General features: G+C 40.8%; 1 protein-coding gene across 1 annotated transcript in view; it reads left to right on the top strand.

Annotated features, from left to right (window-relative positions):
* The window catches only part of TNIK (TRAF2 and NCK interacting kinase), a 396,954-nt gene that overhangs the window by 77,321 nt on the left and 303,496 nt on the right, over positions 1-16,137 (top strand). The window contains exon 2 of the mRNA XM_077763673.1: positions 7,467-7,532. Coding sequence (XP_077619799.1) covers positions 7,467-7,532 — 66 coding nt within the window. The remainder of the gene's footprint in view (positions 1-7,466; positions 7,533-16,137) is intronic.

Below are 16,137 nucleotides of genomic sequence, written 5' to 3'. Positions count from 1 at the left end.
ATTAAGTTTATAAATTATTTATTTTGAGGGAGACAGAGACAGTGTGAGTGGGGGAGAGGCAGAGAAAGGGAGAGAGAGAGAATCCTCATCAGGCTCTATGCTGCTAGCTCAGGGCCAGATGCAGGGCTTGAGCTCATGAAACTGTGAGATCATAACCTAAGCCGAAAGCAAGAGTCGGACGCTTAACCAGCTGAGCCACCCAGGCACCGCTATATTTATATTTTGTGATATATTCTTTTACTTGAATTACATCTTCTATTTGAGATGCTGGCTTGGGTAGTATGTTAATAGAGATAAGTCTGGATTGCATTCTAGATCTCCCAGGTATATACTCTTAGAGCACCTTGCATTTTTACTGCATATTGCTTGGCATTCTAATTTAACTGCAATTTAAATGACCGTGTATGTGCAGTTAGGTGTGTTCGCGTCTATTCCTTCATCAGATTGTAAGCACCAGGAGGCAGGGGCCAGTGTACCCTCACTCCTGCCTTGGACAGTTGGGTGTGGAGAGTGTAGATAGTATTCAGGGATTGAATAAACCCCATCGTGGAAGGTTAAGACCTTTGGGTCCTCAGATCCCCATATTAGAAGGAGGGAAGGCCAGTAAAAACTGAGCTTTGAGGGACCTTGCCTGTCTGTGAGTGCAGCATGTGGCCTCAGTACCACGTTTCCCAGCACTGTGCTCACTTGGGAAGAATGATGGTGTTGACAAGCCTGGAGGCTCAAGATAAATATGGAGAGTTCTCGTACTGTTCCTGTTTTCTTTGTGCTGTTTTGCTTTTGTAAGCATATGCTTGTCAGTTAGGGCTGAAACCGAACAAAACAGCTGCTAAATATGGTTCCAAGAGGAATAACATTTTGGTCTTTTCAAGGCCCATAAGTTTAGAGTAAAGCGCAGCCATTTGGCAGATGTCAGGAGGGAATCTGGGGGCGGGCAGTCATTCTGGGAGCCGTGTCAGCCATCCGGACTCCACTGGGGTCTGTTTCTCCCTGCCAAAGCACTGGTGACCCCCAGCGGGGTCTTTGAGACGGGTTTGGGAGAAAAAGTCTCTAGAATCGAAACCACTGGCCATCATCTCTCCCAATCCCTCTGTTAATTTCATCTCAGAGAAGGGAGAAGGGTTGGGGAGCATATGCATCATCTTTTATGAAACGAAGGAAGTCGTCATCCTAGTTATATATTTAGGTTTGTCTTTTTCGATCTTTGGGATTTAGTTTAGAGATGTTGTTTAGTGTTCCGATAAATCCTGTGTCATTCAGGGGGCCCCGAAGAATTAAAATGTAATTCAGTGGCTGGGAATATTAACCCCTAAATCTCAAATCTCTCTGTTCTGCGGTAAAGTCAGGCCTGAGCCTACCAGTGCTACCTGAATTTCATCAGCAGATGAGGAGAGAGCATTTATTCCAGCATACCAGGAGCCCCCGGAAACTTAATGTGTTTTCCCCATTTCTCAGTAATTTCTAAAGAGACATCTGTGTGTCCATAAATATCCGACCCTGTTTGCTAAGCGGTTGGTGGTGTTGGTTAAAAACAATAGATTTTCTTTTATTGGATTTGGTAGTTGAAAATATACAGAACACAGATGGAATTTTTCTGTGGCATAGGCTGTGTATATTAAATAAACTCTTTTTCCAAAGAGAAAAAAGAAGGAAGGAAGGAGGTTAATGTTTGTTGAAATACTATGAGGTGTCAGGCCCTGAGCTAGTCTAGACACTTTCACAGCTGTCAAGATAACGCTGTAAGGGAGGCAGTATTATCCCCATTTTAAAAATGAAGAAACTGAGAGTCAGGGAAGTTACGCCACTTGCCCAAGGCTTGAGAGCTAGCTAGTAGTAGGTCAAGGGCTGGGAATTCTGAGTCTATGAAGCTGAAAGGGTACAAAGTGGTCAAGTGCCCAGTGTTCAGAGTCTGACCAGTCAGGTGCGCATCCTAGATCAATCACTTGTCAGTGGTGTGACCTTAACCAACAGCTTAACCTCTCTGTGCCTCAATTTCCTCATCTGTAAAACAGAAGACAACAATAGCATCCACCTGACAGAGTTGTAATAATTAAATGACCCATTCATGGGAAATACTTAGAATAATGCCTGGCACATAAATGCTCCGAAAATGTTCGCTATTATTGTGATTTTTATTACAGTGGCTAAGCAAATTTGCCTTTATCAGTACTTACTGAAAAGTTACATTTTCTTTTCTGGAACAGCTTGCCTTTTGATATGTAGTTATATTTCCTTATGAAATAATGTAAACTACTCTACCTTAGAATTAAATTCTCTTCTCCGTCTCCCAGCAAAGGTTAAGATCTGAATAAAGGCTTGTATAGCCAACAGGGATTCCTGACTTTGGTAAATGTCAATGATTTGCTCTTTTTTCCTTGGTGAATGTAACCTTCTTCCATGCTGCCCATCCTGTCTTTATGAGCAGCTAAACAAACATGAGAGAGAGAATTAAGCTGAATCTTGTCTCTTGGCTTTCCTATCTTTGTAACATGATTATTAGGTACATCGTCTTGTTGCATTGCACTTGGCGGCATGCTGACAGCCTGTCCTCTCAATGCACCTGAAGCACAGCGTAGACCAATGGGCCTTATGAGTTTTCCTTAGAGCTAGGAATACCATAGGGGCTAGAGTACGTGCCAGTTTTGTGCAATTGAAAGCGGGGTAAGGGGAGATGGAAGGGATAGTGACTGGGACAGCTTGTCTAGGTTGTAAAAAGAAATGATGTAAGTTTGCTAGACCTTTGGCTTGACATTCTGATCCCAATTTTGGCAGCTTCCTCTATGCATGTTGTAGAGAGTTGGGAGTGGGACATCAACCTTATTCAGCAGATAGTTATGTCTAGAAGTTATGTGTTGGACACCATGCTAAGCGCTGGGAAATTCTAAAACAAATGTGTTAAGAGTCCCTGCTTTCAGGGCATTTGTAATTTATCAAGGGAGAGAAATGGGAAAGGGAGTGGCACTAGGTGAAAGTGGTTATGATAGAGCTATGTACAACATGCTGTGGGTGCAGAGAGTTGGTGGTACTAATCTGAGAATCACAGAGGAGGTGGCATACTGGGCTTTTAAGGCTGGGCTTGCCTGAATGATGGAATAATCTTGGCAGACAAACATTATGAACCAGGGTGAAGAGACATGGCCTGTGAGGTGTGCTAGGGACATTGAGGGTGGTTTGACTTGGTTGGTTGTAGTACAAAATGATGGGGCATAAGACTAGGAATGAAGACTGGGCCTGAGGATGACAGGACCTTGACTTTCAATTTGAACCACACTGTGTAGGATTCTAAAGCATGGCGTGTTGTGTCTATTTTAGAAAGTTCAGTGTGAAGGAGGAAAGAATTGATTGAAAGTAAATAGTCCCAGCAAGAGAGGATGAGGCCTTTTGCATGAACAGAGTGGAGGAGATGGATATAAGGACATTGGGAGATGAAATCATTAGTACTTAGTGAACAGCATGAGGTTGGAACCTTAGGGTCAGCTTATCTTTAAGGTCTGGGCGGAAGAAACAGAATCTCTGTGAGAAACTGAGTGGTACTTTAGAAAACAAGGGAGGGGACATATTTCAACAAGAGTGTTGATGCTTGGCAGGGTAAATGCCTCAAAGGGAGCAGCCAGGACAGGACTGAGAAGAAACCAGTATAGGTAAGAGATTGAGGTCATTGGTGACCCTTGGGAGAAATTATTTTAGAGTTCTACGAGTGTGGAGAAAACACATGAATGAGTGCTTACCATGTTCAAGCTATAGCACTATTCCACAGGAGCCTAACTAGCAATTATATGCACTTGTGTAAGGGAGTATTCACAAACAGCAGCTCTTGGGAACTTGGAGAGGAGGTAGGGGAGATGGAACCTTAGGATCAGTGCTTAATTCAAGTGCCCCTGGACAGTATGTCTGCCTTCTGCTTTCCAGGGTCTCAGAGAGCCTCCTCCTTGCAAATACCATGGCTCTAATTGTGCTATTTTGTCTTATTGTCAGCATACTGTAGAAGATAGATGCTACTAGACTTCTATTCCAATTCCAAATTGGTACTCATTTCTAGCCATGATGCTTGTAGAGGTTGCTGTGGCGTATCATCCAATTGCCTTTTTTTATGCCTGAAGCACTCATTGTCCACCTGCTGGGAGTGAAGGCAGCTAGTGATTGTTCTCACCTGGGGATTGTCCTCAGCAGAAGAGTGTCACTTCATACAAGATCATAACCTCTGGGGTGGAAACAGCGGACAGACTGTATGCAATGACTAGTCAATGGAGGTGGGGCACAAAGGCTCCCGTGCCCCAGGGTAGGATAATTTATTATAATAATCCCACGGAGCTCCTGTGGGATCAGATGAAGTTTTGGTTCCATAGCATCATAGCTGAACTCATTCTGTCCGCTGGGTCCAATCCAAATTCTTTGATTCCTAACTGGTGTTGATTCTGAGGAACACCCTGTAAAATCCCTGTGTAAATCTCAGTGTTTCTGAGTCCCATTTCCTGGGGAACTACCCCAATTTCATGGTTGTTTCCAGTTTGTTGGTCTACCCAAGGTGGGTGACCAATCCATCTCTGTGGTTACTCTGACCTTTGCTTCTGTGTTCGTTGGGCGTCCAGTGGGAAGACAGTTAAAAAAAAAGTCTTGGCTTTGTGCCTCCTGGTTCTGATTGGCTGAGACATAGGCCCATTAGTGGACTGTTCAAGGCGAGGAAAGAGCTAGAAGTCAGTTGCCCAGCTGCTCCTGAGACCAGCCCATTAAGCTTCAGCCCTGAGGAGGGGTCTGTGAGGTGCGGTGGCCCCTGGGGCTTGAAGCTGGTCCCACTCTTGCATCCTGGTTCTTTTCCTGCCCTCCCCTCCCACCCTCCCCTCTGCGCCTGCCCTCCCCTTCCACCCTCCCCTCTGCTTCCTAAGGCTCCCTAAGGCAGGTGGTAGTCACTGTCCTGCATCTCCTCTCTTTCATTCAAATTTTGTTTTTTAGTCAAGAAAAACAAATGCTGGAAACACAATTGAGATATTTTGAGCAAATGTAGAACCTCTCTCAAAATTTGTTGCAGAAACACCGCTGAGCAAACAAACTACTGGGAGCACAACTTAGAAACAAACAGCAGCTGCCAGCATTTGTGGGCTTTTTCCCCCGTTCCCTCATTTTTTTCTAATTCCGTGTATACTAGAACCTGATGCTCTGCTGGCCTAGCGATTTCACACACACAATTTTCCGTTCCCATCCTGAGGCCTCCCAGGTGGTCTTTTAGCTGCAGGGTCTCCGCTGACACAACCGTGGACCCTTCCCATCTCTGCTGTCACAGGATCCCATCTGGAATGTTGTCCACAGCCCCTGACCCTGTGGGACGTGGCTGGAACTCCTGCATTTCTCCGGCTGTGGGGCAGGATTCTGGAGTGTGGCTCTTTGCCCTCCTGGCTTTAACAATGGGTTATGCAGATGACAGTCTTTCTCTGTGTCAAAGTGCTTCAACTGCTGGGTTTTTGTTTTATATTTTCATTTGTTTTCTATGTGGACTCTTGAAAGACATACAGCAAAGAGCTCTCCTTGGGCCTGATGTGCTGAAGACTGCAACTTGAAGTAACTCTCATTGGTCACATCAAACTCACTTGTCTGCTTCCCCATGAATGGCAGCCTTGAAGCAGCCCTTCACCCTTTAAATGCTACCAGTGGTGTGCAGTTCCTCAGCTTCAAGATGACTGCTATTGGATGTTAGCTGATTATCAGCCGTGGGCAGGGTGTGGTGCTAGGCCCTCATTGCTCCTTACCAGAGCTCTTCGAGGCATGTGTCATGTCCAGTTTTCTCTGCCCGGAGACTAAGTTGCTCTCCCAGGGTGTCCTACGGTCATACAGCCAGTCAAGGGAGAGCTGGTATTTAACCCAGGTCTATCTGACTCCAAAGCCCAGGTGGTCTCCCTCTCCTGCCTCTCAGTCACCCTGACAGTATATGGCGATGCTTTTATAAAAGCGTTGACTCTTCTGCAATCTTTTTTATTTGTCCCTCCCTCAGTTAGTGCCTAACATTTAAAAATTAAGACAGGAGCACCTGGGTGGCTCAGTCAGTTAAGTGTCTGACTGTTGATTTCATCTTAGGTCATGATCTCAGGTGTTTGTGGGTTGAGCCCTGCATCAGACTCTGCTGACAGTGAGGAGCCTGCTTGGGATCTTCTCTCTCTCTGTCTGCCTTTCTCTCTCTCTCTCAAAATAAATAAATAAACTTAAAAAATTAGGACATTTTGGAAACAAAGAAAACAACAATGCTAAACTTTAGACCTGGCAATATTGTGCAGATAGATTGATGTAATAACGACTGGTCCCAGCTATGTTACCTCCCATCCCTGCAGGGAGACGTGGCTTCTTCAGACTGCCTCAGACTCCAGCTGGCCCACTTCACTCTTTTTTTTAATGGTTATTTAATTTTGAGGGGGGAGGAGAGAACATGGGAGCATGTGCAAGCGGGGGCTTGTGAATTTTATAGGCTTTGATATTTTTTCAACTTTTGGGGATAGTAATTTAGTAACAGATAACAGCAATGATTGGACATTTGTTGAGCACCCTAACATTTAGTTGACTCTGAGGGTAAGCAGACACCTGTTTGGTGGTAAGGACTTGCATCAGTCTCCAATTTAGTTTTTATTCAAAATCCTGCAGGGACCCTTCAGGTACCACAGGCTCTGGACCATTCGCAGAAACATATTTTGCAGGGACAACTTTCTAAAGAGGGAAGATAAATCCAAAGAAAAACATCCTGAGAGGGGCAGGCATGTTTATTTAAAAGTTTGTTTGTTTATTTATTTATTAAGTTTATTCGTTTATTTAAGCAAGTGGGGGCCAGAGAGAGAGGGGAGAGAGTATCCCAAGCAGGTTCCATGAAAGTATAGAGCCTGATGCGGGCCTCAAACTCATGCCCTGTGAACTCATGACCTGAGCCTGACTCTTAGTTTTGGACTAAGAGTCCAAACTAACTCTTAGAACTGACTGAGCCACTGAGTGCACCAGAGGCGACTATGTTGGTTGCATTTGCTCTTGGGAAGCATTGACTACCTTATGTAAGATTGCCCCACAACACAGAAACACCCCTTTCTTAACTGTGTTCAACATAATGGACAGCTCAGAATCTTCAAAGAGAAACATCTAAAAAATTAGAATCCCTTCTCAGGATGATGGGCCTTTCATTTCATCCTGATGTACCTACAAGTGTATTTCCATTTGACAGTGAGAAATGTGTTAATTCTTTTTTATTGTTTCAGTGGAAGTCATGTCTCCTTTTATCTGATTTAAACACATCTCATAGAAATGTAAAATGGAAAGAAAGTGGATTTTGACTAATTTCATAGCAGTACCTGAATTAAATTTTCATAGCAATTAATATTAACACATGAATGCCCTTAAAGCTGAAGTTATTTCCTGGCTTATTTAAAAGTTTTGCTTTTGATTATGACAATGCCTAGAATATTGTTCTGAATTTTTATTGTTTGTTTATTTTCTTGTAGGACCCTGCAGGAATTTTTGAATTAGTGGAACTCGTTGGAAATGGAACATATGGACAAGTTTATAAGGTAGGTTCATTTAATTTGAACATGGCTTATATATGGTTTTTGATTCATGCATGCTAGAATGCTGTCTGTTCTTGTTCATGTATGTCTTAGAACAGATTTACAACAAAATTATATGTTTATTAATTGACTCTCCATCTTTCAAAATGTGACTGTAGTTCCATTGCCGAAGCTGGATTCCAGGATTTGGGCATTGCCCTTCATTAACTATCTGACACATGAATTCCCAACGCTGCATATTTGAACCTCTTTAAGTGTTTGCTTTCCTTTACATTACACTGCCAGAACTGGTTTGCAGAGGAGCAAAAGATCCCTTTTACTTTAGAAATTTAAGCTATTAAAGTATTACAGCTGGAAAAGTAGATTTGTTATTGGCCCAGGGCATGAATTAAAATGAATTTAGTGAATAGTGTTAGAAAACTGGCTGCCTCACAAAGCAAAGGCCTAATGGCAGCAATGACTTTTAGAAGATAGGAAATAAGTACAAATTAAACTTCAGATGAGGAATAAGAAGTATTTTTTTGTCCTTTTCCTAGTTTTTGCTTATACATTCACTCAAAATGCTTTTAAAAGATATTACCCCCCAGTAAAGGATCTAAAAACAATATGACTGTTTAAAAATGTGGGTTGGTTTCCCTTCTGATTATCAAAAGGAAATGGAAATGAACTGTTTTGGATTAAAGTTTAGGGGGTTTTAGTGAATGGGCTATTGAAATAAATGCCTTTAAAACAAATCAATTCTTTTCTCATATTTATTTATGGGGAAATATCCATCATTTTCCTGAGTGGTAGTGAGGTGGGCTGGTGTTTTCATTACAAATGATCTCTTTCGTTGTTCTGTTTCTAAAAGTTTCTTTTCTGATTCCTAAACTTCCCAGGGATTAAAATTATTGTGGAAATTATCTATATTGTAATATTTCCAATTCAACAGAATGTCAAAAGTACACACAGACACACAGACACACAGACACACACGATGATCTTGAGAATCTGAACACAATTGTAAACAGATACATATTTAAGCCTTTATTTATTGGGAGGTACTTATTTATTGGTGCCCACCCTGGGGGAGAATTTCTCCCTTGCAAGAAATGATTATTTCCTAAAATGCCAACCCCTTGCAATTAGACAGAATATAGTCCACCCGGGCTGTTCACTTGATGCTGATCCTGTCTGACACAAGGAAGAAATGTGTCTCAGCAAATACTTTTAAATACTGTCAATGAAGATAATTAGGTTGGAAGATTGTGTTATTGCATTTTGAGAAATTGGTTAGAGCTTGTGAATTAATGTGGGCTAATGAATTAAACTCTGATGTAGGTAGAAAATTACTTCTGATTTGCTGACAGTATGGAGTTGCAACTCTGAGGCATGCTCCTGATTTCGTGGCCGCCCATTGCATTGTACCATGCTTCTTGCTGTCTGGGGGATGGGATTTGGGAGGTGATTCACAGCTTTGTCCACTACTCCAAGAGATGGACTGTACATTCTTGCAAGAGGAGACAACATACAGGTTCAGTTAAGGATGAGAAAGTTTGGAAAATTCAGAACTATCCCCAATTTGTCACCTGAAAAAAAAAGAAAGGGAAACAAGTGTTAAGAGGTCTCAGATCTTTTTTAGAAAGGAAAGATATTCACCAGCTTTGTTGTTGACATTATCCTGGAGACGCCATTCTTTTAGTGCTTGATACAAAACCACTCAAGCTGAGAGGAGATTGCCAAGAAACGTCCTGGTAAACGTGTGGGACTCTGGGACAGCCCTATGTATTGTTTTGTGGCATCACAGCTTCTCTGCGCATTAGTCAAGTGCAAATGTTGTTAGAAATGCTTTGGGGATTTGTAATGATATATCTGAAGAATTAAAACTCCCTACTCATGTAAGAGGTTGGTGTCTAGGCAACTCAGATATTCAGTGGCCCCTACTTCTGAACAGAGATACCTGGGTTTTCTGAGCCACTAATTCAGTCCTTTTGTTACCCTGAGTTCTGAAGGATTAGAGCTTAATAAAATAGCAAAATCAAATATATGTGAACCTAAAGAAAAATAAGTTAGGAAGTGATTGTTCGCATTACAGATTATATTTACCTTTTATGGGATAGGCATGTTTCTAAAATACTGAAAGCATACCTGGAAATTTCATAGCCCTGAGAAGAGATCCCTATACCAAAACACTTCTATGATAAATTCTTTCTTTATATTAAGTATTAAACCTTTGATTTCAACCTGTTATAAATCCAGCTTTTGGTGTTCCTGGATTTTACAAAATGAGGTATAATTTTGTGAACAATTATATAGACATCATCTTTATGGAAAGATTCATTATAAGTTTCTTTTTATAAGTTGTCGTGAGAGAGTCATGATATAATTTTATTTATAAGTAGTTTTTAAGTATTTCTTAAAATAATCAACAAAAATGTCACAAAAATTGTAGATATTAAGAGAATATTTTCTGCAATCTATTTGAACATGAAGCACATACATCTAGGTGTGGAAATACAAATATTTTATGTAAAGGTCATTTAGTAATGTTTAGACTTTCAAAGTTATTTCTAGTCGTACTCCCAAGTATGACTTGGTCTCTCTGTCCTTAGAAGGTTAGCTTTGTTTATCTTTAGCATTTTGGTCTCAGATGGCCAAGTGACAACACAGTATGTTTTTTACTTTATTTATTGGATGGAATACATAAATAATAGAGCAGTGATTCTCTGTCAGGACTTTTATGGCAGAAATCATCTTCCTGGGCCCATGGCTCCCATTAAAAACCAAACCAACAAGAAGCCACATAGTTGTTTACTAAAGGTTTTGGCTGTTTATTAGCATGCCGCCTATTGGGAGCTAATGGAATCCAGATAACATTTTTGTTACAATAAAGTAATATTTTAATATGTTGAGATAATTGTTTATTGCTGAAGCACCACTAAATCTTAGCCACAGATTTAAAAAATGAATGTTGGTCTATTCAGTTTCTTAATTTGGTGTTTTGAAATATATGTTGGTTATTATGGACAGGGAGACATACTTTATTGCAGAGTGACTGGGGGGATTGGGAATATGGTAGAATCCTCAGGATCTCTCAAGTTGCTCCCAAGGTTGTAAAGTGTGAACCAAGGAGGCCATCTTGGAGGTTACAGGGCATGTGAGAGAGAACACTGGGAGTGAATGTATGTGTGTTTTCAAAGAATTGCAGAGGTCCTCATAGGTAATCTAGTCCAATCATTCCTTTGCCAAATGTCTATTCAGCCCAACCTTGATTACTTCTGGTCACGTGGAACTCACTACCTACTACTCAGTTCATTTTCCTACAACTCTCTTTGAATAGTCATTATCATTATGAGCCAAGATTCTACCTTCCTAAAATGTTTACCATTTCAAGCTTGTTCCATACCCTCAGAGCTATGTAAAAAAATAAATGAAATCTTCTTCCACAAGAACAGAGTTCTTTAAATATTCGAAGAAGACTTCTCGTTTCTTGCCTCAAACACATACTTGTGTCTTCTGTTCTTAGGCAATATAGCCTCAAGTTGCTTGATTAATTCTTTATATCACATTAATGTGATATAAAGGCCTTTCATTAATGCCGCTTCTCTCTGGAACTGTTCTAACATATTACTAAAAGAATGCTTTATACTTTTAAATAGTTTTCTATTTTGCAAAACATCTTGTATAAACGACGTGACTTCTGATTTAATTACTTTAATAATTTCATGAGCACCTCATTCACAGCTCAGGGTCTTTACAGCAACAGTTTCCTCTGTCGGGAACATTTCTCCCAACCTTATTATGACCCGCTCCTTCTCCTTCAGGTCTCAGTTCAAATGTTACCTCCTCAAGGCCACCACTTTTCATCCTTGTATCTATTACCAACAGCCACTACCTCTGCCCCCTTTCCCCACAGACTTTCTCTGTCACATGAAATTCTTTTATTTGTGGCATTGCCACTCTCCGAAAACCTGTTCCTTTTTTGAGTATATATTAAACTATTTCAATGCATAAATAAAGGAAAGATAAGGGTAGGGACCTGGTCTGTCCAGCCATCACTGTCTCCTCAGTCTGGCACATAGTACACATCGACTCTTGTGGGGCTCAAAACTGAGCTGCATTTTCCTGGATAGTTCTTTTTATATTCATTTCCAGTTACTGCCCGTTTTTCCCATAAAATATTAGTCTCTTACTTCAGAAGTGCATCTTTGCACAAAAGTAATCAACAAAATGCCCTACTTATATTTTTTGGGTTGGAAGTGGATGTAGAGTTTATGCTAAATGAATTGTTCATAGTCTGTAGAAGCCAGACCCATGCTGGTAATTTACAAAATGAGGCAAATCCATTTTCTGGGGTCCAGTCTCCTGGCAGAGGTTCTCAAACTTTAGTGTGCAAAACAAATATTTGGGAAATTATTAAAAATGGGGGTTTCTAGTATCAGTTTTTGAAATTTTGATTCAGTAGGTCTGGGTAGGGTCCAGGAAGCTGCACCTTTAATAAGTGTGTGGGTTCATTCTCATGGTTAGGTCTGTAGCCCCATGCCTCCAGAAACTTGCAAAAGTGAGAGTAGATTATCCTGTTGTAACACCTGAGCAAATGCTGATCCTAATGCTTTTTGTCATCATTTACTTGAGGATTTTAGGATTTCCATGCTGAGTCCAACTTATATCAACTGAGAAAAGTAAAAAATATAAAGATCTTGACCCGAGATATGATGCCAACCGGTTTTGATGTACTCATCGAGAGATTAAACTTTTTTAAAAAATGTTTTTATTTATTTATCAGAGAGAGAGAGAAAGAGACAGCATGAGCAGGGGAGGGTCAGAGAGAGAGGGAAACACAGAATCTGAAATAGGCTCCAGCTTCTGAGCTAGCTGTCAGCACAGAGCCTGACACGGGGCTCGAACCCACGAACCGTGAGATCATGACCTGAGCCGAAGTTGGACGCTCAACCCACTGAGCTACCCAGGCACCCCTAGAGATTAAACTTTTGCTGTTTTTATTTGACATGTTGTGATTATAGTTTAAGGTTGTCCTGAATAATTCAACTCAAGACCTGAGAATCGATATGGTCAAACTGACCTGGCGTAGGTAGAAGAATCTGGGTCTCTTCCATGAGGTTTCCTCAAGTCTGTATGTTGTGATCTCTTAATGAACCTTCTGCTAAAGTAAGGCAAGGCATTTTAATAGGGAGCTGATCAATCATCTTGATATAAAGATGATTCTGTGATATACTCAGGATGCAATGTAGCTTTTCATAGTCTGTTCTAGTGAATCATGAATTATACTATTCACTTACTGTTTAGTAAGGAATGAATATGGGGAGAATGTTTTGTTTCTTAGATAATAGTGGCATTTGTTTTCTTAACCAAGAATTTCCAATACAAAAAATGTGTTATTTCAACATTTGTTGAGTGCCAAGGAAGAAAAACCCTGAGTTTTGTGTGGGAAGAAGTAGAGATTTCTGCTCTACAAAAGTGTGCAGTCAGATTATCTAGTCAGAGTGCTTACCATGTGCTACAAGCTTTCATTTATATTGTCTTAGTTACTCCTCATGATTTTGTAGGGCAAGAAACTAAAGCACATTTTTTTCAACTACATTATCACTCAAGGCAGGGTTTCTCAATGTTGGAACTATTGACATTTTGGGACGGATAGCTCCTCATTGTGGAGGGCTTTCCTGGGCACTGTAGAATGTTTCAAATGTGTAGAATCCTTGGCCTCTACCCATGAGGTATCAATAGCTCTTCAAAGTCATGACAATCAAAAATTTTTCCAAACATTGCCAAATATTTCCTGGGGAGCAAAACTGTTCCCAGTTGAGAACCCTTTCTTTAAGGGTAAGACCGAATAGCAAAATTCTTAAAATTGGTGGGAGTGTAGAATATGGAGCAATTAACACTGCCCAGGCAGGGTAGAGACCCAAATGGATTGTGGAAGGGAGATATGGGAGGAGCTTGGAGGCCTTGACATTTGCACATCTTGGAGTGCAAGTTAGCATTTTTGTAAGTGGAAAGTAAAAAGGATTTTGGAGCAGGACGGAGCTGGATTCTAAGTCTGGCCCTGCCTCGTTCTGGTTGTGTGAAGATAGCCAACTCATTCTCTGAATCTGAATTTTTTCATCTGTTAGTAACGGCGCAGTGTAGGGCTGTTATGAAGCCTGAAGTGTAATGTGTATGCAAGACCTCAGCACAGCACCTGACACACAGTAGGCACTCAGCAACTTTTCTTTTTCTCAAGCATATGTGGAGCTAGCTTACCAGTTCTTTCCATTGTCTTATTTTTATACATTTTATGATCTGAAAGAAGCATTCATAGAAGCTGAAGTCAGAAACATACATAGCCTTGTGCTTCACCTTTTACCTTTGATTTCTTGGTATTTATGGATGCTCAGAATTGCATTATTTATATTAAATCCAGTTTACAATACTTCCTATATGATGTTTGATGACATAATTAGCATTTCAATATTATAGTTGATTTTTACTATTTAAAAAAAAGAAAAGAAAAACTCAACTTTCCAGTAATTTGTAAGGAGAAGGTGGATGATTAGAGGAAATAAGATTTGGCTGTACCATTCTGGAACTTTAGGAGGTGGGTGAGAGTGAATCGTTCACCCTTGAAGTGTGTTGGCTGATGAGCTCTTTATCCTCATAGATCGCCATGTTATTTGCATCTAACTTGGCTTGAGACCATGCTACCTCATGCTATGATCTGTCAGATGGAATGAATTAGATGGTTGCTATGTGAGCACAGAGGGAAGACCTACGTGAGCGCCTGTATGCCACATGCCATATGGAAGGGCCAGTGTCTCTTGCTAGGTGGCAGGGCCTCCAGAGTTGCTACCAAAACTTGCCGCAAGGGACGATGTGTGATATCTTGTTGCTACAAGTGGTTCTCAGCCCTCGCGGTTTGTAGAAATCATTTCGATAGCTTTGAAAACCTATACATATCTGGGCCCTTCACTAGAGACTTGGTTTTAATTGGCTTGGTGTATGGTTGGGTAGAATTGGTTTCTGGAACTTCCCAGATGCTTCTAGGGTACAGCCAGAATTGAGAGCCACTGGACTAAGGTATTGCTTCTCAGGTGATATCGTGGCTCTTCTTGGTGTCTTTGACTTTGGGAATGTGTCTCTACCACTCTTATCTCTATCTTGGGGTTTTGATCACCTCATTAATTCGTGTATTCAGCATTAGCCTTTATTAATAAGCATCTTCTGTCGGCTTGGCATGTGTGTACCCACCTTTCATTTGAAGAGTTTATATTGTTTTAGTTCAAAATACTTCCCATTCTACTTCATATCAGTGAATTGCCAAATAACTTGATGCACAGCACTCTGGTGACTTGTAGTTTTTAGATCTCATAACACCCTTAAAGACTTGGTGATTATAAGACAGTCTCACATAATTAAACAGTCAATACTTACTATGTAATTACCATTATTTTGGGTTATTTGCAACCTGTAAAATAAAACTCTGCCAGGATTACAGGCACAGAATTTTACAGTTGAACAGTTTTAACTATTTTTCACATGGGAAACATTTGAGACTTAAAAAAAAAAAATAACCAGTTATTATTAACCAATGAATCATTTGGGGTCTGGAGATTAAATTTCTTATCTCTGTGCTTTAACCTCAGTAATTTTAACCTCAGTAATTTTATGAAATCTACTGGACATTTTCCAAGTGCAAAAAGAAATATCGGCTGTTTGACAAGCAAATACATACTCTTTTCTAAGTTGGAGCCTTGCTTGGTGGTGAGGATTTGGAATGGGGGAAAGAAACATTGCTGAGTACGACATCTTCTGCCAAGTGCTGTGGCCTTGGGCATTGCTTCTGATTTGGGCCCTGTTGCTTACTTTCCAAAGCAACACACAGAACTTGTCTTTTTTTGTTCCCATCTACAACAAAGGAGAAAAGACTAGCAGCTGGCTCACTGAGAACTCTTAATAAATACCAAACAGCCACCATCATAATCACAGTAATAATAATATCATCTCACTAAGCTGCATGGAAGAATTATGAACCAGATTATGTGAAGAGCTCTGCCTCCTTTAGGAGGAAGGTGCTCTATTGTTTAGGAAAGCTTGCCCTAATTGCATAATAGAGTCCCCTGGAACACACAGTCTTCGGCAGGCCACTAGCATGTTCCTGTTGATGCTTTTCTTTCAAGTCTTTCTTGATACATTGCATTGTGGTCTGTGCATCACATTCAGGAAGACAGTATAAGGCTCCTTGCTGAATTTACTCCATATCTTACCACTTTTTAGTTTTGCTTCTTTTTCTCTCTTATTTACTGGGGTAAAATGTACACACCACAACATACTGCTCGGTAGCATTAAGTACATTCACATGGTTGTACAATCATTACCACCATCTCAAACCAGAACTTTTCACTGTCCCATATGGAAGCTTAGTACTCATTAGACAATAACTCCTCATTCCCTACTTTCCTTCCCCCTCCACCCCCACCCCAGTCCCTGGCCTCGCTTCCCTTCCCTTCCCTTCCTTTTATGTTTATTTATTTATTTTGAGAGAGAGAGAGAGAGTGAGCCTGCATGGGGGGGGGGGACAGAGGGAGAGGGAGAGAAGAATCCCAAGAAGGCTCTGAGCTGTTAGCATGGAGCC

This window comes from Crocuta crocuta, unplaced genomic scaffold (genome assembly GCF_008692635.1).
Source record: "Crocuta crocuta isolate KB4526 unplaced genomic scaffold, BGI_CrCroc_1.0 scaffold433, whole genome shotgun sequence".
NCBI classification, from domain to species: domain Eukaryota; kingdom Metazoa; phylum Chordata; class Mammalia; order Carnivora; family Hyaenidae; genus Crocuta; species Crocuta crocuta.
The sequence above is the reverse complement of the archived record's forward strand: the minus strand, read 5'-3'. Positions and strand labels throughout refer to the sequence as shown.